The 25,584-nt window shown below is 40.4% G+C and overlaps 1 protein-coding gene across 1 annotated transcript in view; it reads left to right on the forward strand.

The window, feature by feature from the left end:
• The window catches only part of DRC1 (dynein regulatory complex subunit 1), a 44,181-nt gene that overhangs the window by 2,136 nt on the left and 16,461 nt on the right, over positions 1 to 25,584 (forward strand). The window contains exons 2-7 of the mRNA XM_063077749.1: positions 9,183 to 9,270; positions 13,187 to 13,299; positions 15,535 to 15,718; positions 18,355 to 18,492; positions 19,497 to 19,583; positions 20,194 to 20,316. Of these exons, the coding sequence (XP_062933819.1) occupies positions 9,183 to 9,270; positions 13,187 to 13,299; positions 15,535 to 15,718; positions 18,355 to 18,492; positions 19,497 to 19,583; positions 20,194 to 20,316 (733 nt within the window). The remainder of the gene's footprint in view (positions 1 to 9,182; positions 9,271 to 13,186; positions 13,300 to 15,534; positions 15,719 to 18,354; positions 18,493 to 19,496; positions 19,584 to 20,193; positions 20,317 to 25,584) is intronic.

The following is a 25,584-nucleotide window of genomic DNA, read 5'->3' on the forward strand; positions in this document are numbered from 1 at the left end:
TTTGCATCGGTCTGAACAGTATTTCTAAGTGTGGGATGTATTGCCTCTAGGAACCAAAGTGGCCTAACAGACATTCCTTCCCTGTGGGAGAAGATGCAAGATGCAGTAAATTGTATTTTTTAATTTGGTGGATGGCCTAGCATGCCACTGACCATTGGACCCCTGAAAACTCTGATAGTGTGGCAGGCCTTGGAATCTTCCTAGGGTTTATTGCCCACCTGCTGGAGCACATATGTCTTACCAAGACTGGCAGTGTGTTGCCATCTCTTGCTCATCCTGCCTGATCACCATAATGCCACTGATGTAATGCAGGAGTTGGCAAACTTTTTCTGTAAAGGGCTAGATAGTAAATATTTTAGGCTTTTGGCTCATGTGGTCTCTGTCCCAGCTACTCAACTCTGCCACTGTAGTCCAAAGGCAGCCATAGGCAATATATAAATAAATGGATGTGGCTCTGTTCCAACAAGACTTTATTTATGGACACTGAAATTTGAATTTCTCATAATATTCATGTGTCACAAAAGTGTTTTTTGATTTCTTTAAAAAATTAATATACTTTATTTTTTAAAGCAGTATTTGGGTAACAGCAAAATTGAGCAGAAAACAGAGTTCTCATATACCTCCTGCCCCCATACATGCACAGCCGCTATCAACATCCCACACCAGAGGATACATTTGTTATAATCGGTGAGCCTATGTTGGCATATCATCACCCAGTCCATAGTTTACCTTAGGGTTCGCTCTTGGTGGTGTACATTCTATGGGTTAGGACAAAATTTATAGTGATATGTATCTACTGTTATTGTATCATACAGAATATTTTCACTGCCCTAAATATCCTCTGTGCTTTGCCTATTCATTCTAATTTTTTTTAGCCATTTAAAATAGTAAAAATTATTCTTTGCCTGGGAGCCATACAAAAACAGGTGGTGGGCTGGATTTGGTCCACAGGCCATAGTTTGTCAACCCTGAGGTAATGGATCATTGTGCTGTTCTATGGGATATCCAGATGTCCCTCATGTATTCAGAATATATTATGACAGAGATCAGGAGAATTAACTTAGCCCTGTGAGTTTGAGTATACATTATTGTCTGTTCCATGTAAATGTGAACTTCCTGATGCTTTTTCCTGATTGAAGTAGAAAAGAATACATTCGGCTCAATCAGTGGCCACATTCCCTTACCTGAGACCACACTAATCTGCTCTAGCAGACACTACACTTGCATGGCAGCTGTGATCAGGACTGCTACTTGGTTGAGCTTGAGGTAATTGACAATCATTTTCTAGAATCCATCCAGGTTCTGCAGGTGCCAGACCCGTGAATTAAACGGAGATTTGATAGGAAACACCACTTCTCCACCCTTGAGGTCCTTAAGGTGACAGTAATCCCTCCCCTCCCCGCTAGGCTGCGATAATTATTTTTATGTACTCTGGTGCAGTTTCAGAGGTGTCCATTTGGCCTTCCCACTGTGATTAGTCTTACCCCAAGGCTAAGGACGTAATGTGGAGTTTCTCAAACTTCTAAGTATGTCAATTCCAATTCTACTTTTGGTGATCAAAGAAATGACTGCTGGCTGAGTCTACGGACCCTCTAGTAGACCTTCTGTAAGCAGGACTTTGGCCCCTGTATACTCTCACTCTAATGGGGCGAGGGCATGATGGTGTTTTGAGTCTCTGAGTATCAATGGTAACCTGGATCCTGTTCTCTCTTTTTTTTTTGACTGGTAAGGGGATCGCAACCCTTGGCACGGTGGTGTCCACACCACGCTCAGCCAGTGAGCGCACCGGCCATCCCTATATAGGATCTGAACCTGCAGCCTCACGCCACACTCGCCCGAGTGAGCCACGGGGCTGGCCCAGGATCCTGTTCTAATAGTCCTAAAAATGTCTGGGTATTCTTCTTTCCTCATTGTACAGTCCCCTGAGTAGATAACCATAGGCCCCCTTGGGGAAGGACTGGAGGAATCATTACAGTATATCTTTACCATTGTATTCCAGGTCCTTTGTCCTGAGGACCCTGCCACCTCTTTAGTCAATAGGTTCAGGAATTGGACAAGGGAGCATGACTTTTTATGCAGCAACCACACTCAGCTGATTTATCCATTGCTGCTTTCTTTGGCTGACAAATGTGAGCTGTGCTCCTGTTGGCTGCCCTTCTGTTTTGCCCCAAATAGTGCTATATTTTGTTAACCATCTTCAAAACTCTCTGTGGGTTAAGCTCTTGGCTGTCACTCTGTTGTGGCAGTTGTGCTGGGGATTCAGTGACAAACAAGACAAATACAGACTCTGTCCTCAGGAAGCTTATATTCTAATGAGGGAGACAGGAAAAAATAAAGCTCAACAATACAAGTAAACAGATAACTACAAATTTTGATAAGGGTTATAAAGGAAACAAGCAATGAGCAAAAATGGAGAATAATAGATGTGGCCTCTTTGGAGAGGTGACATTTAAGGTGAAACTGAAGAATGAGAAAGAGCCATCTATGCAAAGAGTTGGACTGAGCATTAGATTGTATTAAGACATTTGTTGCCTATGGTGGTTAGGTTTTAAATACAGGCTATATCTTTTAGAGATGCCTATTGAAGTTTTTATGGTGAAACCGTAGGATATCTTGGATATGTTTTAATACATTCTGGCTCCTCTCCACATTCCCCAAATTGGGAGGAAGGATAAGATGAGACAACTTGGCTATATACTGAGAACTGTTGAAACTGGAGGACGAGGGCTTGCTACATTATTCTCACTCTTTTTTTGTATGTGTAAACTTTTCCGAATTAAAAGTGAAAACGAAGAAGAGATGGAGACAGATCATTCCGAGAATGGCACAGTATATGCAGAGGACTGGAGGTAGAAGGAAGCCTCTAGTTCTGTAAGTTGAGAGAAGCCCTGTCTTGCTAGAATGCAGTGAGCAATGTAGAGAGTGACCAGAAGTGTGGCTGAGAAGACGGATGGGGTCAGACCACGTGGAAGGTGTTCGGAATGAATTTCAAGTTCAATGAGAAAATATTGAGCGGCTTAGCCTGGGGAGTGACTTGATCTGACTTGCATCTTAACATCTCTCTGGTTGCTCTTTGAGGAATGGTCTGGAGGAGTCAGAAGTAAACATTAGGAGACCAGTTAGGAGACAGTTGCTTTGGTCCTGGCAAGAGAAGAGGTTGGTCTGGAATAATTAGTGGCAGTGGGTTTGGAGAGAAGCAGATGTACTCAAGACACATTTTGGAGTTGGCATCGACTGGATTTACTGATTGACTCTTTGGGTAAAAGACAGGGAAGAAACAAGAATGGCTTGAACAGCTGAGTAAGTGGCAGTGCCTTTTACTGAGATGGTAATGACGATGGTAGGGGTAGTGAGGCGGGAGTTGGAAATCACGGGTTTGGTTTTGAACATATCAAGCAAAGTTGGATTTTGTAAGAAATTAAAGTTGAGATATCTATTAGGCAGTTGGATATGGGTTTTAAACTCAGAAGAGAATTCTGTATTAGAGATATCAGTGCAGAGTCAGCAGCATCATGATTGTATTTAAAGTCATGGGAATGAATGAAATTATACTGGGAAAGGGGTAAAAAAAGAGAAGAGAGCTCATAACCAAGCCTTAAGAAAGCCCAGCATTTAGGAGTTGATCAAAGAGGAAATGCTGACGAAGGAAACTGGGACCGAATGGCCAGTTGAGGCTGGTGGGAAAACAAATAGGTGAGGTGCAGAGGTGTCCCTAACAACTTAACACCTGGAGCAGATGAGTTTTGAAGCACAGGCAATAGGGCTGGCCGGTTAGCTCACTTGGTTAAAGCACAGTATTGGTAACACCAAGGTCAAGGGTTCAGATCCCTGTACCAGCCAGCTGCCAAAAAGAAAAAAACAAAAAACAAAAAAACCAAAACACAGACAATAATAATAGCCTGAAAAAAAGTGCAGTTAACATTTTCTTTTATTGAACTTTGTTTATATAACCATGCCAGTAACATTTTTTGAAATGAAAATAAAATTTGTAGGACAGAACAAGAAACAAGTAATGGATTAATGCTTTTTAATTACATTAATGCGTTTTTGGTGAAGGGAAAAAAAATCATATGAAGAAATGTTTCCAAGAGAATGAATTTGTAAAGTTTAAAGAATGAATTGCATATAGAATGACAGAATTGAAGTAACTCAGGTTGTTTCTTCACCTTTACAATAATTGTGCTGTTGTTTATGTCAAATCTCTATTTTGCAGAATATGTAGTAACTCATCGATTGGGGACATGCTCTGTGCCTAAGCTGGGACAGTTCTGACCATTTCATATGTTCTGTCAAAACAAATGCATGCAGCTGAGTCTCTGTGTGCCCGGAGGCAACTGTAAAACTGGGAGTTCCCTGAATTAACTTCCTTGTTAATTAGAAGATAAGAGATTAAAATGTGCTGTATTGAAGCTTACATATATATTATTAAAAATCAATAGTAACTGCAATTGTTTAGAACTTAGTTTAACAAAAGATTTTTCAGAAAGGAGTATTTTATCACTGACATTGTTTTGAATTGCTGGTACATGGTGATAATAAAAAGCCAAGAGGATTTTAGTCAGTTGTATACTTTAAAAATTATCTATAGCACTGCACCTCTTGATTGCTTATGATGCCTGATGCTCTAGCTGCCTGGGCCTTGTTATGTCATTGAGGTGTAGTTTTAAGGAGAAAGCTGTTAACAGAATCAAATGCCATATAAAGATATAGAATAGGAAGAATGTGGTAAAGCTCCTGAAACTCCCAATCTCTGATGTCTCAGTTGAAGTTTCGAATTCCTGGGAGATGTCACTTCTGGGTAAAGATAGCAGATGGAATATATACATCTGCCTTGGATCTCTATCAAAACTCCATTAAAATGACATTTAAAGGGATTAAGTAAAAAAGACATAAATCCGAAGTCAAGGACAGGAGGACTCAACAGCCACGTTTTGGAAGCTGGGAAGCCTAAGGATAGATGGCAAATGGTTTAGCGGGTTCAAGAATATGGAAAGATAAGTTGGTAGGGAAGAAAGCTGAGAACTCCCTTGATTTAATCTGCAGTATATCCCCCAAAGACTGGGAAATTGCTGGCATCAGGTTCATCTGGAAGTGGAGGTGAAGAGAGGGAACTAAAATAAAGAAAATTGGTTGGAAAATTAATAGTTAGGTGCCAGTAACTTTTCTCCCACTTTTCAAAGAAGACTGTAGATTTGAAGAAAGAAAAATGGAGGGTTGATTGTTTGGGGGATTCTGGACAGAGATGAGGCAAGGATACTGTACTATAAACAAGGGGATTTAGGGAACATAGGTACACTGGATGCTGAGAACTTACAGGCTTCCCCACCCCCCACTGTGCCTGGAATGCTGGTAGTTCGACCTTCAGGTGATTGGAGAAGTTCTGCAGAATCTCACCAGCCCCCCAAAAGGACTTAAAGACACTGACATCTGGCTTTGCCCACAAAACAGCCCAAGTAGATCATCCCACACTGGAGTTCCCAGTTGTTAAGGAATACCCTTGCCCGCAGCTCCCATCAGCCTTTCTTTTATGTTCAAGCTTTTAATTTGTCACACTATTAAAATTCATTTTTCTGCTTTATCCTGCTACTGTTTAATAAGATTCCAAATGACTAGGAACTTAGATTGAAATTATACTAAATTGTCCTTATTTTCTCTAAATTCTTAGGTTCTGTATAATCAGGTATTTATGTACATATAACTAAAATAAACCACCCTTTAGGTAGGTTTTTTTTTTTCTGTCTTTTTTTTTTCGTGACCGGCACTCAGCCAGTGAGTGCACCGGCCATTCCTATATAGGATCCGAACCCGCGGCGGGAGCGTGGCTGCGCTCCCAGCGCCCCCAGCGCCGCACTCTCCCGAGTGCGCCACGGGCTTGGCCCAAGGTTGTTTTTTTTTTTTTTTTTTTTTTTTAAGTGAGATCTTTCTTCAGCAACAGCTAGGCAGTTACTGTGAAGATAGTACATGTAAAATTGGTAGTATTAGTTCCTTTTCCCAAATTGTAATGGAAGACACTATTGTACTCGTAGCTTTAGGTATCTGGTATATCACAGACAAGATGTGCAAGAATTTGGAGAACATTTCGAAATAAATGACAGCAATAGACACATTCAGCAACAACGAGAATAATGGAACTCACAATTTAAAAATTACATCATGTAAGTGAAAACAGCTTCAAAAAGTACCTCATAAGAGTTGTTGCATCATTATAGCTCGATTTTTTTTCTTTCTTTTTTTTTTTTTTTTTGGCATGTGTCTGAATCCATTTATGTTGCTTATAACACAGTACATGGAACTGGGTGATTTATAAAGAAAATGAAATTGTGGCTGGCCAGTTAGCTCAGTTGGTAAAGTGTAGCCTTATAACACCAAGGTCACGGGTTCAGATCCCCATATTGGCCAGCCGTGGGAAAAAAAAAAGAAAATGAAATTTATCGCTTACAGTTTCTGAGGCTGGAAAGTCCAAAGTCCATCTTCAATCCACTGCAGCATGTAAAATGCTGTTTTTTATTACTAGTGTTTTAATTTTATTTGGTTTTTCTCATCAGCTTTTTTATCTTATCATGAGAAGGTAGCCAAGGATTTCTAGACATCTGAGGAAAGTCTTTAACATGAAAGGCAGATACCAAAATAAACAGAAAAAAGCAACTGAGAGAAAATTGAGACTGTACAAGAAGAAAAAACAATAGTACAACAAGATTATCATTAAGTTCCTCAGAGAAAAAAGAGATGCCATGGCAACCATGAAACAAGGATAGAATGCTATTGTAAGGAGTGTTCAGAGAGAAAAAAAGACTATGGAAATTAAAAATATGATAGAAATGGAAAACAATAGAAGGATTGGGAAATAAAGGAGATGAAATTGCCTAGAAATAGAGCAAAAAGAAAAAAGATAGTAACTGATAGAAAAAAAGATTTTTAAAAAATTAGAGGACTAGTCAAGGAGATCTAGAATCTCCTTTCTAGATCCAGAAGGAAAGGACAAAGTAAACAGAGTGGGGGACATTATTACTGAAAGAATTCAATAACATTTCTCAGACTGAGGATCATGAGTTTCCTGATTGAAGGGGACCACCTGATTGAAAATGATCAGCCCAATGGATCAATATAGACCCACCCCAAGGCAAATGATGGGGATAGTTCAGGACATTGAGAACAAAGAGAAGGGCCTACAAGCTTTCAGAGTGGGGCGGGGGACCCCAAACCAAAACCTGTTTACATACAAAGAAAGGGGTAAGAGACAGAATGACTTCAGGTTTCTCAAATAGCAATTCTGCAAGGAAACTCTAATGGAAAATTGCTTTCTTTTTTTGGCAGCTGGCCAGTATGGGGATCCCAACCCTTGACCTTAGTTTTATAATACTGTGTTCTAATCAACTGAGCTAATCGGCTAGCCTGAGAAATTACTTTCAACCTAGAACTCTAAACCCAAGCAAACAATCAAGTTCCCATTTTTCAAATCTTAAGAATGGACTTTGATTGGTCAAAAAGTGGGGTATTCAAGAAGATGGCAGCTCTCAGTTAGACCACATTTGTGGCCATGGTGACAAAGCAGCTTTTCAAAAGAAGACTCAACCCCTAAGGAGCTCAAATCTGAGAGAGAGAAGTCTGAGACAGCTCCTTTGGGGACTATGCTAGGTCAACGCCAAACAATAGAAATATAATGTGAACCACATATGTAATTTTAAATTTAAAAAAGGAAGAAAAGCAACAGGTAAAATTAAATTTAATAATTTATTTTATTTAACCCAATATTATCATTTCAATATGCAATCAGTATAAATCATGTTAATGAGCTACATTGCATTTTTTTGTTCAAAGTCTTCAAAATCCATCTAGTGTGTATTTTACACTCATGGCACATTTCAATTTGGACTGGCCACATTTCCAGTACTTAGTAGCACATGTGGTTAGTGGCTACCATATTGGACAATACAGTGCTAGAAACTCAAGAATGATGAATAAAAGGCAGCAATGGGATTTTAGTTAATAAGAATTTGTAGCAGATCTGGGCTGCATAGATTTTTTTTTTTTTTTTAGTTTTTTTTCTGCATGATTCTTTTTCTTTCTGAAGCAGTGATCTTTGCTCCAGGAAGTAGTTGGAAGGTATTATCTAGATAAAGCTGGTAATTAATTGATGGTTAAAGTAGAAAGTCAAGGGAATTAGTGCATTTTGGGTGGTGATGAGAACACTATTATCTTGACTGTCGGAAGACCTGAGTAAAATGGAACAATTCGTTTTCTTAGTAAGAAAACAAAGAGCAGGTTCAGTAAGAATAGGGAAGTGAATGAAATGACAAGAAAAAAAGGGTTTTGGTTAGATTGGGAATGGGAGATGGTAACTCTGTATCTCAAAAATGGTGTAACTGTGTGGGGTTGTGCCGGACTTTGAACGAAGGGAGTGGAGATGAAAGTCAGTGTTAGAAAAAGTCAGGAAAGAATGAAATCAAAGATCTGCTTGTTTCATGATGTATGCGGAAGTCATGAGATGATGATTTTGTTTTTCCTAATGGAGTTACTGGTAGCCCTCATGGCCACTGAGTGCAGAGAAGAGCATGGGGCTTCCGTGATGTAAATAAGTGGTGTGGGAGTTGCTGGGGTCATCCCTGCATCTTCCTCCGAAGAAGTCCATAATCTGGAACCTTATCTTTCCTCTCTAGTCTTGTTTTCTGATTAAACACACACACACACACACACGTGCACTATTTGTAAAATTCATACAATACAAAAAAAAATGTAGAAAATAGAAGTCCTCAGTAATTTAATTCCCTTTCCTTAAATAAATACTATTAACTGTTTGTCGTATATCCTTCCAGAAAATTTCCTATGCATATATACGCCTATTTTATAATTAGTAAAATTTTGCCCAATACCTTTTACCAGTTTATCCCTTGACTTTCAAGGATAAAATTTTTAAATTTCAGAAAGTAAAGATTTTGATCTTTCTTTTTCTTTGTCTGACTTTGGTCTTATTCAGAGATGGGCTCTCTACCCTAAGATTAATACAAACATTCTCCTGTATTTACTTCTAGTGTTTTTATGATTGTGGGGTTTTTTTTTTCAGTATTTAGATTTTTATCCACATGGAATGTATTTTTGTATGTGGTGTAAGTACTATAGAAATTTTAAATATAGAGTTTAAGTGCTAGAAATAACTTTAATTTTTCTGCTTTTTTTCATCACAGGGAAGCACTTGGAGAATATTTAGATGGGAAGAAGGAGAGTGAGGAAGATCAAAGCAAGAGCCACAAACAGAAAGAAGAAAGCAGATTGGTATGAACTGGTTAGCAAATGGGTCCTGTTTGTCCTGGAAGGCTAGAGCTGGGTGTGATATCCTGGCTTTCACACTTAGACTGGAAGGAATCATGCATTCCATGTTGCTGTGTCTAGGTGGAGCTGAATTGGAATCTTTCCCATTTGACAGCTCGCTGGGCATGACCTTTCATATTCTAGTTTCTTATATTTATTCTGTCTCTTTTCTGTTCATGCACTTTTAATGATTATTCGCTATTCATAGGATAAAGTCCAGATGTTTTAGCTGGATTTTCAAGGCCGCTGGTGATCTATTCCCATCTTAATTTTGCAATCTTACCTCGCATCGTTACCTAATCTGGGCCGTTCACTTTGGCTAGGCTGACCCACTCTCTCACCTCCAATGGGTGTTCATCCCTGCACTGGGCCTTTGGTCATCTGGAATATGCCCCCCTCCCCCATCCGCCTCTTCTTTCCTCCTCTCCTCCCCCTTTTTCCTCTTGTCTCCTCTCCTCAGACTCCCTTCCCATCCTTTAAGACCATCTCAAGTCCCAGCTCCTCCTTGCGTTCTTCCTCAGCCCAGTGAATGCTCCTTTAATCCATGCATTGAATACTTCTCGTCTGTACCATCTGTTTCATTTTAAATAGTTTCTGCCCTGTATGTTTTTTTCAAATGTGTGTGCATGCAGTGTCCCCGATGAAACTGTTAGGTTAGCTCTATGAGAGTGAGAGTCTCTTTCTGTAGCTGTAGAGTAGTGCATAGCTGGTACTCAATGCATATGAAAAAGGAGATTCGTTATTGCTCTCCCCTGGCAACGAGAAGGCTCCTGGGATATTTAATAAAGGACTTGCAACAGAGGTACAGGAGGGATAAAGAGCAGTTCAAAGCAGCAAACCAGAACTGGCGAAATGCTGCATTTAATTAATGCTAAATGAAATACGTTGACGGTGATACTATGTGAATTAAGATGTGGAAAAGAGCTCACCAAGCTGCCTGGTCAGGGAAGGTTATATGGAGAAAGTGGAATTTCAGCTAAGTCTTAGAAAAATAGGTGGGATTTTTAAAAGCGGAAAAGAGAGAGATTACTTCTGGCAGAAATAAGTGTACTTTCTGGGAGAAAAAATATTCAGGTTACTGAAATATCAGTTTAGAGCATACAGATATATAGAGAGGATTGAATAACTTGTACTGTGTCAGGGAAAAGATACTTTACTGAAGTAGAAAGAATGTTGGATTGATGTGGGTTCCTGTTTCAGATCTCTTGCTACCGTAGAGTAGATGATTCATTGCACTGTTTGTACTTAGGTTTCTTCATTTGAAAGTCAGTCATCTCTGAGCATTTCTGGGCAGGATAAAAGGATATTGGAGTTTTTTGTTTGTTTGTTTGTTTGTTTTTCTTGGTGGCTGGCCTGTAGGGGGATCCAAACCCTTGACCTTGGTGTTATCAACACTGCACTCTACTGAGTGAGCTAAGTAGCCAGCCCTAGAGTCTTGAAAATACTGATACACAGTTCATCCTGAGCTCTCTTTAATTGAGTGTAAAGCTGAAGAGGTAATATTGTTTACATGAGCAGCTTTTCAAGGTTCCTTTCACTTAGGACTTAAGTAGCGAAGAGTATTGGCATTGAGGAGAAATGTGTACAAAAAAATGCTACCTTCCTCAAGTTCAAGGTACTGATGACCAGTTCTGACCTAAGACCTGGGCAGGCTGGGCCCTGCTTTTGGCCCTGCACTGACTGTATCAATCAGTTTTTAAATGGAAATTCCTTTTGTGTCCTGTTTAATCTTTGTCTACTCCAAGTTTGTGAAGATAATTCTATATTTTCTTTGAGCTTTATTTTCTGTAAGTTTTGTCATTGTACCATTTACTATTTTACCATTTACATTTCAGTCTATTATCTACTTGGAATTGATTTTTGTGTATGGTGGAAGGGTAGGGCTCAAGGTTTATTGTTTTCTATATAGATTTTTAATTGACCCAGCATCATTTATCAAAAAGATCATTCTTTTCCCACTGCATTGCAGGGTACCTTTGTTGTGAATCAGGTGATTATACACAAGGTTACTTCAAAAAGTTTGTGGAAAATGGAATTAAAAGATAATATTAATCTTTCCGTGAACTTTTTGAAGACCCCTTGTATGTGTGAGTTTGTTTCTAGCTTTTCTGTTCTGTTCCATTGGTGTATTTGTTGGTCCTTATACCAAGTCCACACTGTTTTAATTCCCACAGCTTTGTGACAGGTCTTGATATCTGGTAAGGTAAGCCCTCCAAATTTGTTCTTCTTCTAGATTGTTGGCTATTCTTGACCCTTTGCATTTCCATGTAAATTTTAGAGTCAGCTTGTCAATTCCTACCAAAAAAACCTGCTGGGATTTTAATTGAGATTGAATTTAATTTATAATCTATGAGCATAAAATATCCTTCCATTTATTTAGGTATTTTTAAATTTTGCTCAGCAATGTTTCATGCAGTTTGTTGAGGTTATAATCATTCACTGTTGATATATAAAAGTATAGTTGGTTTTTAATATATTGACCTGGTATTCAGTGACCTTGCCAAATTCACTTGTTCATTCTAATAGTTACCTGTAGTTTCTTTTGGGTTCTTGTTTTTTACATATATAATTATATCATCTGAAAATAATGACAGTTTTATTTCTTCCTGTTCAATTTTTATACCTTTTATTTCTTCTTCTTGCCTTATTGCATTAGATAGGTCCTCCAGCCCATTGAATAGAAGTGGTGATAATGGGGGCCTGTGACCTGCTCTGGCCCTCCTCTGGATGCACCCCTTCAGGGGGACTTGCCCCAAGCCCATCCTGTGCTCAAATTCCTCTTTTAGATCACTGAGTATCATGAAACCCAAAATTCCCTGCCCAAATGGTTGTGTGCCCACCTTCAAGGCCTGCATGGTCCTCTTTCCAAGGTCTGTCCTGCTCAGGGCAGAAAAGGCCAGTATTGTGCAACCCCTAGGCCTGATGGATGGCTAAGGAGTGTAGATAGAGCTTGGATGTGCAGTTTGGGAAATCCACATGCCTGCAGGACAGAGCGGGGGATGGGCTGCAGGCTGAGGGCCAGAAGCTGCCTCTGCCTTAGCCACCCAGCTCTGAGTGGAACTCAAAGGTCTGAATTCAAACTGGGACTTGTAAATTGTTACAAAGGTATCCCAGGTATGAGGATAGAGTATGCTTTAACAGTTTTTATATGGTATTGTATTGTAATTTTTAAACATTTAGACATATGGTATGTGAACCTCTGTTTAAACTCTTCCCCAGGATCTCATAAATGTTAGGGGTGTGTGTGTCTGTTGATCTGTGGGTGAGTGTAACATTTTGATTTTTAATTTTACTTTGAGTCTTAAATTCTTGGTTCAGAAATTTCTGATGTTCGCATTGTCTGAACAGAAAATAGAAAGTTGCTTTAAACTGCAGGAAAGTCATTATTTCCTTATACACGCGAGACCGTTTGCTACAAGTGGTAATGCTGTTGGCATTTAAAAAAAAATCTGAAGTGCCCTGGATATCTGAGTTAAGGCTCTGTTCTGCATTCATTGAAACTACATTTCAAAATTTCCATAGAGTAGGGAGATGAAATGGAATCTTTGGTCATTTCAGTGACTCCTTGGTACGGAGGTATTTATAGGTTCTTAGTTCCAAAATGATTTGAAAGTTGGAGAGTTTATAAGTTCCAAAGCACTTACTTAAGTTACACTGAGAGTTGCAGAATGCTATTAAATTGTAATCTATAACATTCCATCACAAAATGTCCTGACAGAAATGCGTAGCTGAATAAATGCTAGTCTTAAAAATCTTAGAATAGCTATTGATTCCTGCTTGAATGGCGAGAAGAGCTTTAGACAGTTATGCAAAATGTTTCTAATTTTATAAATTCTTCACAGAGCTTTCTAACTTTATAAATTCGTATCTCTGTTTTCAGAAATTGGCTAAACTGCTGCTCTGTGGCACGGAATTTGTGACAAATATCCAAGTGGCTACAGATATCAGAGAGATCCACAGGAGAGTTGAAGAAGAGGAGATAAAGCGTCAGAGGTAAGGAGCCCTCTGTTCTGCAGCCTGGTGGACGTGAAAGTAATCACCCCTGTAGTCCCTAAATTGTTGGAAAGTGGCTTTGCTCAATTTAGTCTAGTAGAATCCCCTTCCTGCCTGTGATCAGTCCTCAGTCCCTCCCTTCCTCCTCCCTTCCTCAAGCATTACCTTGCTGATATGTGGCAAACTGTGTGGACACAAAAGGAGTGGAACGTGGCCTCTGCTTTTGATGTTGTTCACAGTCTAGTCAAGATAGACATGGAAACACGCGTCCATAGTGTGTGTTAAAATAAAGGTATGTGTAAAGAGTTGTGGAAACACACATGAGGAAGCCTTTAATTCTCTTTGGAGAGATTAGAGAAAATTTCCCAGGTGAGGTGACATTTGAGTTGGTCCATAAGGGATGAATAGGAGTTTGAGGAATTGGGGAGGAAGCACTTTAAGCAGAAGGAACGTTTGAGCAGAGGCATGAGATCACGTGACAAGCTTGGGCATGGCATGGTGATGAAAGATGTGTGAGGGGTGTGTGTGTGTGTGTGTAAGCCAAGAGATGAGGCCGAGAAGGTCAACGGGCAGTCCTGCGTTTAAATTGATCAGAGTGACCAGACCCACAAACATCTCAGTGTTAAGCAGTGTATCAAAGAATATTATAGACTCCATACCTAGAAGGATACAGCGTCAGAGGGATAACAGGAACCCGTGCCAAACCCTTGGCTCCAGGCCTCAGAAAGCAGATTGCTTTGCACACCCATCTCCCCAGGTGTCAGGCTGCCCAACAGGGGGGCATAAGCTGCTTAGTTCTGCACACAGAAGTGAACTGAGAGCAGGAACAATGGTACTCATTTTAACTTCTACTTTGGATTGTTCTTCAACTGATTCCTTAAATATAGTTCAATTAGAAGAGGAAACACTTGACCATTTTAGTTCATCTCACCATATATACACACAGTATGATTTTAACATCTGTACTTGTTCAGCACAAGTAGTTCCCCCATAAGCAACTTTACCAGGTCTACCAATATATAATCGGTGACTTTAGTTTTGAAATTTCCCACTGCCTCTTATGGTCTGTGCCAGAAACTGAATTGGCTGGTCCCCAGCAGGGTCAGCTCGTGAAAGGCCCTGAATGCCATGCTAGTGAGCTAGACTTTATCTTACAGCCACTGAAGAGAAATTGAAGGTCTTAAGTGGCAGAGTTATAAGATAAATGTGAGTTTTGGAAAGATGACCTGGAATTCTCATTGCTTGAAATAAAAAGGTCAATTAAATTGTAATATGTGCTAAGTGCCCTAGCTTGGAAGGTGGGGCAGAGGATGGAAAAGGGAAAGAGAGACGGGATCACAAGATGTTAAGTTGTGACTCTTGTCCTTACGGGGGTTTGTGCTCTTGTTTAAAGACAATCTCATAAAATTAGTCTGTTAAAATTAGGAGAGGGTCTCTGGCATATGTTCTAACCATGTTTTGCAGAAGGGACCTCTCATCTTGGCTCTTATGCCTTCCTTCCATCCAGTCCAATCCTCAGCATACTCTATCACAGAGTTTCTTTGGAATTTCTGGAAAGGTCATCCCTATTTTCCATTACTAATGGTGGAGTTTCTCTATTTGTACATTCCACTGGTCATTTATTAGTAACTTGGGAGAGGAATGGCCAGACACTTGAGGTCATGTTGCTAATAAAAATTAATAATTTAAATACCATCTGTTAAGTGACTATCATGCTGGGTACCTGTGCTGCGTATCATCTTATTTAATGCTGACAAGAGACATATGAAGGTAGATACTTTGATCCTTTCCATTTTACAGATGAGAAAAATGAGGCTTGCAGAGATTAAGCAGCTTGTCTAAGCTTGAGAGTCAGTAGCAAAGTCAGGACTTGAACACAAGCTATGTGACTCTAGTGACCAAGTGTTTATGGTTGTCACTATCTAACTCAGAAGTATGTGACCAATTGACTCTTGTCATATATGTGTGTATGTGTATGTATATACATATATATGTATAGCCTTAATGTTGATCTGTTTTTGTTATGTGTCACTTTGTTTATTTGGTCTAAGTTACCACAGTCCAGTATTTAAACTAAAAGAAGATTTCTCAGAGTTTGTTTTGGTTTTGGATGGTGTTTCTGAGGGCAGTGCCAGTGCCTGAGCCCCATTTTATAGACTCTAGAGAACCTGCCTGCTCTATTGGAAGGTGGCATCTGGAGCTGGGCTGACACGGCTGGCATGTTTGTGTTTGCAGAATTGAGAAACTGGAGAATGAGGTTAAGACCAGCCAGGACAAATTTGATGAAATCACTGCAAAGTGGGAGGAGGGCAAACAGAAGAGTATTCCCCAGGACCTGTGGGACGTGCTCAACACTCAGCAGCTGCACTGTGCTGGGCTGATAGAAGACAAAAACAAGCTTATCAGCGAGTTACAGCAGGCAAGAGGCCCCGGCCACCCCATCCCAGCCACGTGGGGTCTGGCGGGGGCATTTAACTGGGTTATTGGTTTGCTTTTTCTGAGTGGAAAAATGGGGAGGCCTTACTTCTTTACTTAGAATGCTGCACAGCTCAAGTGATAAACTTTTTTTCTTAATTTTTTTATTACAGTAATAAACACATAACATGAAATTTACCATCTTAACCATTTTTAAGTGTACAGTTTAGTAGTGTTAAGTATATTCAGATGAGTGTGCAACAGAGCTCTAGAATTTTTTAATCTTGCAACACTGAAACTCTATACCCATTAGATACTAATTCCTTCTCCCCCCTTCTCCCAGCCCTTGGCAAACCACCTTTCTCCTTTCTGGTTTTTTGATTTTGACTGTTGTAGATAGTAGTTTCATACAAGTGGAATCATGTATTTGTCCTTTGATGACTGGCTTATTTCACTTAGCATAAAATGTCCTTGAGGTTCAGTCATGTTGTTGCATGTGACAAGAGTTCCTTCTTTTTTAAGGCTGCATAATGTCCACCGTATGTATATACCACATTTTCTTTGTCCATTCTTCTGTGGATGGACATCTGGGTTGCTTTCACCTCTTGGCTATTGTGAATAATGCTGCTATGAACATAGGTGTACACACGTCTCTTTGAGATCCTACTTTGAATTCCTCTGGATATATACCTAAAAGGGGGATTGCTGGATCATCTGGTAATCCTTTATTTAACTTTTTTAGGAAACTCTATGCTGTTTTCCACAGTGGCTGCACCAGTTTGCGTTCCCACCAACAGTACGCAAAGGTTCTAACTTCTCCACCTCCTTGCCAGCGCTGATTAGATCCTGTTCTCTTGATAGTGGCCATATTTGTGGGTGTGAGGGGACATCTCACTGTGGTTTTGATTTGCATTTCCCTAATGTTTAGAGGTGTTGCGCATCTTTTTTGTGTACTTATTGGTCATTTGTATGTCTTCTTTGGAGCAATGTCTATACAAATCCTTTGTCTGTTTTTAAGTTGGGTTATTTGTTTTTTTGTTGTTGAGTTGTAGAACTTCCTTATACATTTTAGATAATAATCCCTTATCAGATACATGATTTCCAACTATGTTCTCCCCTTCCATATGTTGTCTTTCTACTCTGTTGATTGTTTCTCTTGATGTGTAAAAGCTTTTGAGTTTGGTGGAGTCTCATTTGTCTATTTTTTATTTTGTTGCCTGTGCTTTTGGTGTCATATCCAAGAAAGCATTGCCGAATCCAATTTCCCAAAATGTTTCCCCTTTGTTTTCTTCTAGGAGTTGAATAGTCTTAGGTCTTACATTTAGGTTTTAATCATTTTGAGTTAATTTTTGTATATGGTATAAGGTAAGAGTCTAACATTATTCTTTTGTGTATGAATATCCAGTTTTCCCAATACCATTTGTTGAAGAGATTGTCCTTGCCCTGTGTGTAGTCTTGTCAAAAATCATTTGGCCATATATTCAGGATTTATCTCTGGGCTCTCTGTTCTGTTCCTTTGATCTAGCTATCTACCAGTATGTCAGTACCAACCTAATCTTAATTGTTGCTGTGTTGTAGTATGTTTTGAAATCAAGGAATATGAGGCCTCCAACTTTGTTCTTCTTTCTCAAGATTGTTTTGGTGATTTGGGGTCCCTTGAGATACTGTGCAAATTTTAGGATAGCCTTTTCTATTTCAGAAAAAAAATGACATTGGGGTTTTGATAAGAATTGCATTGAATCCGTAGATCACTTTGGATAGTATGGACATTTTAATGATACTGAATCTTCCAATCCTTGAGCATAGGATGTCTTTCCACTTGTTTATATCTTTGATTTCTTTTAGCAATATTTTATAGTTTTCAGCGTACAAGTATTTTGCCTCCTCGGTCAAGTCTATTCCTAAGTATTTTATCCCTTTTGGTGCTATAGTAAATAGTATTATTTTCTTAATTTCCTTTTCGGATTGGTCATTATTAGTATAAAGGAATGGAACTGATTTTTGAGTGTCGATTTTGTGCCCTGCCACTTAGCTGAATTTGTCTTTTAGTTCTAACAGTTTTTTTTTTTTTTTTGGTGGAGTCTTTAGGTTTTCTACATATAAGATCATGTCATCTGTGAACAGAGATATTTTAATTCTTCTTTTCCATTTTGGATGGCTTTTCAAGTGATAAACTTTTAACCAGAAGGAAAAGCTTTGTAGTAATTTTAGATCTATTGGCTACCTAATAGAAAGATGTACTTTTACAGCAAATGCCATTTCAGATTTTATGTTTTTAGTTAAGGAATGGAACTTAGTCTGCAATAGATATGTTCCCATGTTGGAACCTGGACACTAATTGCTCAGCTAGGACACTTTAGGATTTCTGGGAGCTTGCAGGGAGATTTGCAGCAAGTGATAATTGAGGAGTTTGATCCTGTGCACTTGTTCAGATTTTTGCCCTGAGCTGAGGCTATCCTATTCCATCTACCTGTGCTTTTTCCTGGGCCTTCTCAGACTCTTCTGAAGCCACTTTCTCTTTGTACAGTTTTAATTCCTAACGTTTACAGATTCTGATGAGGGGGGGTCCAGGGGGAACGTGCTTGGCACCTCTTACTTCTGTCTCAGTTTGTGACAAACCTTTTACATGCTCTTTTCTAGGAGTTAAAAACAAAGGATGACCAGTATGTGAAGGATTTGAAGAAACAGTCAGATGACATCTGCCTGCTTCTGGAGAGGATGGAGGAACAAGTGAAGAATGTAACGAAAAGCTTCCGTCAGGAGCTCCATCACATTGAGGTAATGGGGTGTGAAGAGACCTGCTTTCTGCATGTAGGAGCCCCCGAGCAGAGGGCTGGATCTGTCCTAATGATCTAAGGAGGGTCCTAGATGTCTGCTTTGATTTTGGTCTCTGCTGTAGGGTTTCATTAATTTATGTACTCATTCATTCACTCATTCAGCAAGTATTCATCAAATGTCTACTGTATGCCAGGCACTGTTCCAGGGTCTGGGGATACAGCCGGGAGCAAAACAAAGTCCCCAGTGGAGCCTGCGTTCTAGTAGGAGACAGCTAGACAATAAACAAATAAATGACTACATATATAATTTGACAGGTGGTAATAAGCGTTTTAAAAGAAAGTAAGGCAGGTAAAGGGATGAGGAGTGAAGGAGGGAGGTTAGTACTCCATAACCATAAGGCATATGTGAGCCATTTATTTGGCAGTTGGGTTGGGGGATGGGGAAGGTGCATGCCAAATAGGATTCAGGAATCAGTACTTTGAATTTGAATGAAATGTTAAAGATTGAGATTGAGATTTAGGCCTTTCCAAGATGGAAGAGAGCCAAGAAGGTGGGGGCCTCTCTCATTATTGGAGACTCATTTCTGCATTCCCAGGCCTAGCCCTTGTGAGCTGCATGCTGCCTCTGCTCCCTGGGAACCCCAGCCATGGCAATGCACCAACCTTAGTCATGGCTGAATTACGTGCCATGGTTTGCTCTGTGACTGCTAACAAGGACACTGGCCTTCCTCCAGCTCCCTGCCTCTGATATCAACTAAGCCAGGGGACTATTGGCACATTTCCTTTCTAAACTTGTGTGAAGCATGGACTTCATAACACCTCATTTCCACGCAACTCCTTCTATAGTCATTTGATCTCATGAAACCTGGCAAAGCTGCATTTGGATTGACTTTGTCTATGTGGTTGGTGACATGGTACCTGTGCAGTTTTCTAAAAGTTCTTTGATACTGGTGGAACCTGCCTAATCAAAACAGACACAAGAGCCTTTTTCCTTCTTGGTTGTAGAAAGCATTTGAGGTGGAACGACAAGAGCTACTGACCAGTAATAAGAAGAAATGGGAGCGGGCACTGCAGGCCCACAATGCCAAAGAGGTAAAGGGCAGGCAGACAGGCGTGGGAGGGTGCCCAGGGTGGTTGCTACTTTTGCTAGCTTTTTTATCTTGGGTAGGATTGCTGCAGCCTATGTTCATTGCTGCACTTCATAGTTAATCAGTGTGGTCTTGCAGGTGGGGTTGTCTCTTTGGTGGTAAGTAGCACCTGTGCAGCTTGCTATGGTTTCCATGGCCCTGTTATTTTCTCCTTTGTTTCCTGGGTATCTACACCAGCTGTGGAGATTTGTGGCCTAAGAAGGTGTTTTAAGACATTTTTTAAAAGGGCGTGGGATTATCACTTTATTTCAGACATGTAAAGAACAAAAAAGTGACTTGACCAATGGACTTTTTAGAAATATAAATATCTGATTGCAAGGTCTGTGCTTAATTTCTTAATGCATTCCTCTTGGAGTTTCTGGAGTAAGGACCTCATTAAGTGATACAAGCTATAACCTAAGAGTTCAAAGCCTTGAGGCATTGGGCCACCAGACTCCCTCCAGAGTCATGAAACTTCCAAACTCTCCACTGTGTCACCCTTATCAGGGTACCTGAAGGATTGAGTTGGGGAAAGGGTGATCACTAACTTTCCTCTTGTCGTCTTGTGTCTTCAGCTGGAGTATCTTATCAACCGCATTAAGAAAGCAGACGAGTATGAGAAGCAGCTGAACAAGCAGAGGATCTGGGATTGTGAAGAGTACAACATGATTAAGATCAAGCTGGAGCAGGATGTGCAGGTGTGACAGCTGTGCGCCACTTAGGGTGTCTGGGTGGCGGAGAAGATGGCAAACACCTGTGCATGTTTCATCTTTAGCTACTACCCATAATGTTCTAGAGGTAGTTTGTTCAACAAATATTTACTAATTTTCTGCTTTCTTTTCAATGATAATATCCAAAGGAGCTCATGTACAGGATATACGTAGAGATATGCTTTCTTTAAGAAACCAGTAGAGAGGGCCGAGCCCGTGGCGCACTTGGTAGAGTGCTGCGCTGGGAGCGCGGCGACGCTCCCGCTGCGGGTTCGGATCCTATATAGGACTGACCAGTGCACTCACTGGCTGAGTGCCGGTCATGAAAAAACGACAAAAAAAAAAAAAAAAAAAAAAAAAGAAACCAGTAGAGGAGAATGTCCCAGATGTTACTGGGGTCTAGAAACCATGGCATGTGAAGAATTGTTGAAATAATTATGCTTTTTGGCCTGGCAAAGGGAAAATGTCCTGGAGGGCGAGTTAGCTGTGTCAGAGGGCCAAAGCTGGAACTACAACTACTAATAACAGCAACCATCTAATGCGTGTCTACTATTGTTGGGAAAATATAGGAAAAATGGTCAGGGCCCCTCAGATGTTCAGAATCTTGCCGAGCATTTGATGTAAATAGGCTTATGCGCTCAGGTGTTCCTTGGTTATCGTCTAGTGCAATTGCACATGTGCACCCACGTGTCCTGGGTTATGGACTTAAGTATAAGGATGAGAGGCTCTGATCCACGGTGCCTTCCAGCCCCTGGATGCCCCTCTCTGAGGAGGCGTGGGGAGACCACTACTACTGCTGGAGGCTGCTGCTTCTAGTGCCCCCGGGGCCCTCTGCAAGGCCACTGCCACTGCTGGACCTGTAAGCTGCTGCTGCTGAGGAAGCTGAGGACTGAGCTCATGTCATCTGCCAACAGCTCCTGGAATCTTTCCCAGTTACCTAGTGTGGGCCTGCGTGTGAGAGGTCTGGGGACCCAGTCTGTACATTGGGTTTGGAGGGTCTGAGCCCTAGCTCTGACAATGTAAATGGAAACTTAGTATAACTAAAATAATATCTAAAGTAATGAAACATTTTGGCTTTAGTTATGATTTGCCTTACTTTACAACTATATTCCAGACACTTAACATATGGTATCTCCTATCCTCATAATAACACAAAAGGGAGAAGTTGATAACATCATTTTACACATCAGGAAACTGCGGCTCAGAGACAAGCCTTTCTGTCTAGTACATGGAAGTCCTGGATTCAAACCCAGTTCTTTTTTTTTTTTTTTTTTTTGTCTTTTTCGTGACCAGCACTCAGCCAGTGAGCGCACTGGCCATTCCTATATGGGATCCGAACCCGCGGCGGGAGCGTCGCCGTGCTCCCAGCGCAGCACTCTACCAAGTGCGCCACGGGCTCGGCCCCAAACCCAGTTCTATCGGGCTCAAAAGCTATATCATTCCCGTTTTTCCAAACAGCCCCCTGACTGATGGTTAGAAATTACAATAAGGCAGATTCTGACTCACCATCAGGAAGAAGCTTCTAGTAGTTAGTACCTTCCAGTACGGACAAGGGTGTCCCATGAAACAGAGTCCTCTATCTCAAAGTATTCAGGGGCTGAATGACTGTTTCTCTTCCGTGTTGCAGGATTCCTGCAGTAGTAGGAGGTTAGACTTTCTGGTTTCTAAAGTTGTTTCCAAGCATAGGATTCTGTTTCAACACCAGTTTTAAAAAATGCATCTCTAATTACATTTACTGGGTTTTTGGGTTTTTTTTTTTTTTTTTGGTGGCTGGCTGGCACAGGGATCGAACCCTGGACCTTCATGTTATGAGCACCACTTTCTTTTTCTTTTCTTTTTTTTTCTTTTTATTTTTTCTCTTTTGTTTTGTCAGCTGGCCGGTATGTGGATCTGGACCCTTGACCCTGGTGTTATAACACTGTGCTCTAATCAACTGAGCTAACTGGCCAGTCCTCTAACTACATTGAAATGTAATGTATTTGCATGTTAATATTCAAGCACAGTTTATTCGTTTCAGTCTTTGTGTAGAAGAACATGTTAGATTAAAGTTCTTCCACATAGCCTTCAGTAGAATTTCAGTTCTTACTCTTCCTGTAGCTTTATATCATGAAGTTAAATAAAAAGACCCCATTGAACTACAAAATACATTTACCAATCTTGAGCATTTTCCTGGGTCTTTCTTATTTTAATGGCATGGAAGTGAGTTACTGACAGACTAGTACAAGGCTGTAACAGAGCAGTCCTGCTCATGTGGGCTTTACATGTTATGATTTCACTGAAAATGTCTATTGTTAAGCTTTTTGAATTTATTTTGGTTCCTTAATAGTTTATGTGACAAAACTATACACTGTTGGCCTCCAACGGTGAGATATGTGGAACCTCATGTTCTTAACCCAATGTTCAAATACTTGAAGGAAGCCAAAAAGTTTGGGACATGGGGAGATGACAGGGGGAATGCGTAGGAGGTAGGTAAAACTAGAGAGGTGAGGGACAGAGGCAGGGAGCCTGGGAGACCTGGCTGTCTTGCTGTCCCTGTCCAGATGGACTGATGGTGGAGTGTGTGTATGCGGGAGGTGGGCAGATGGAGACATTCAGAGTGGGAAAGTAGCTGTGGCTCTTTGCATCCCTGTTCTTTCCTGTGTTAGAGGAAACTGAGAGTACATGGTACTACTTTCTACCCTTTCACTGGGAAAAAAAAAAATCATCAAATTGGGGATTACCCGTGTTGCAACATGTGGGATATTTTAGTAGATTGAACTTTATCATAGTGCCTCTTAGGAGTACATTCAGTAGATGTTCAAGTCAGATAGCAATAATGTTTGTCAAAAAGATACAGCACAGAGCTCAACATCAAATTTGCTCTTCCCAACTAATTCATAGCATTCTATCAGTTCTAAAATATAGAACTAAAATTCTTGTAAACCACAAAAATAGGAAGGGGCCATAGATTTGGTGTGATGGGTGAAGTGCAAGAAGTAAAATAATGAATGTATACTTTTCAAGTGCTTACTGCCAGTAAAGGTCACGTTATGAATAACTGGAGCAAAGAGAAGCCTAGAAATATTAAGCACTTGATTGGGATTTTAACACCCCCACCCACCACCCCAAAATAAAACTGTAGAAACAGTTTAATTCTTGATGGAGGAAACAAATGTTTTTATTTTTAGGCCTTACATGCTCGTTTAAAATTATACAGTGGTCTATTTCACATTTAGTGGCTGTTACCTTTAATACCAGAATATTAATCCCAGAAAATTAAATATAAGTTATTTATTTAACAAATATTAACTCGCATTGTGCAAAGCACAGAGGTAAGCAAGCTATAGTCCCTGCCCTCAAGGAACATGTAATCCGTGGAGTAAGAAAGCAAGCTACAGAAATAGTGTAAAAGAACGAGTGAGGAGGAAGAAAGGCAGAAGTAAGAGTGTGATAGAAGAGGAAATTGCTGGTCTGTGGTTCCAAATGGGATCTTGCCTTTTCATCCTAGGGTTGAGATTGGTGGTGAAGAGGCCCAGTGAGAGCTCTCGAGTCAGCTGAGAAGGGAAAGGCTGTTTTAAATTTCCATCCTGCTGGGGCATTGATGGTAGCCTGTTTTCCTGAGCCTATGGGCAGGAGATGGCCCCCCAGAGCAGCTCTAGAGAAGCTCCTACTGCCACAGTAAAAAAGGGGAAGGTGTAATCAACGCCTGTGCTACCTTTAACATCGAAGGACTTTTGTGGCAGGTTAGATCGTAATCTTTATAAATTATTCATGAAAACCAAACATCAAGTCTTGCCATTAGTCTTGGGAACATAAATTACAACTTTGCGAAATACCTTTGGATGATTGAACAGTAAGCACAGACATTTAACAAAATCAATTTCAGTTTCTTAAAACCGTATTCCGTATATGACAATCAAGGAAGACTATATATTGAGACTAAAACCTGTCACTTAACAATAAAATGATCGCGAGTGTACAGGGAACATAAGGTGGGAAAACAAATGATGCATGGAGTAAATCATGGCACTGCCCACTGTAGACTCTGTGCTCTAAGAGGCTCAAGACTATTAGTATTTTGTAAGTTCACTGACTGCACCGCCAATAGCTCCTAGGTGGCATCATAAATGTGAAGGCAGCAGGAAGTTGTCCTGTGTCTGTGATTTGGTAAAGATGGTCAGCCCTGGTGCGTGTTGCATTGCTAGGGCCTCCAGGCATTGGTCCCCTAAGAACGTGCTCTAGCAAAGAACTGAGCGAACGTTTGCCACAGAGGAAATAAAAACAGCTAATAAACATTCCATCACATGTGGAAGCAAAGAAGTGTAAATCAAAACAATCGGTGACAGGTTTTTTTGTTTTTTGTTTTTTTCTTTTTTTGCCTATAAAATCAGCACAGATTCAAGTTCTTTCAGATCTCAAGCAAAAAGACCTGAGCATATTGCTTTAGTTCAGAGTGTTGTAAACTGTGTTTGGCTGGGTGAGATACTAGAAGTGGTTTCACAAAGCAAACAAAAAATGTGATGCTGATATTTTTTCCTTTCAATTTATTTTAAAATATGTAGGAAAAAATACAGTCCCTTTATGTAGTTGTTATTATGTAATCATTTGCCTTTAAGGATGAAATTCACATGCGAGTTCATGGGACACAGCTTGCATTTGTAGCTCACATGCTCTCCTATTATAAATATAAAAATATCCTTATGGCCAAGTAAGTTTGGGAAATCCTGTCTTAGTGATGGGGCTCATTGCAAAGCTACAAGAAGAATCAGCAGAGCACTCAGGTACACTGGGTCTCAGGGCTCCCACACGTGTCAGTGCCTGGGAAGACTGGAACAGCCACTCGTCATTCAAAATCCAAAGCAGCTCTGGAGGCCCTCCTTCCCTGTGAGTGTTCATACTTCCTCAGATTGTCACCATCCAACATGGAGCTTTTCTCTTGGATTTCTATGCCGAGCCACCTCATAGACCAATGCCTCCCTCTATCCCTCGCCTCCCTTCAGTGTCCAGCCCATGCATGTTTGGTTTGTGTTCTGATTCCTGACTTGCTTGGTTGTGACCAGGGCTGGTCATATTTGAAACAGCAGGGCTGGTTTAATTTGAAGAATGGGGACATAGAACATTTTAACTTTGCAAGAAGAACTTCTGAGAGTCTCTTTCCCTAGTAGACACTCACGGCCATCCCTGGGAGAGGACAGGGCCTAGAGTGACTCAGCCTGATAATTGAACTTGAAGTGAGGCTATGCTGAGCATCTTCCATAGGCCCTTTACAATATTATT

This window comes from Cynocephalus volans, chromosome 14 (assembly GCF_027409185.1).
Source record: "Cynocephalus volans isolate mCynVol1 chromosome 14, mCynVol1.pri, whole genome shotgun sequence".
Taxonomy (NCBI): domain Eukaryota; kingdom Metazoa; phylum Chordata; class Mammalia; order Dermoptera; family Cynocephalidae; genus Cynocephalus; species Cynocephalus volans.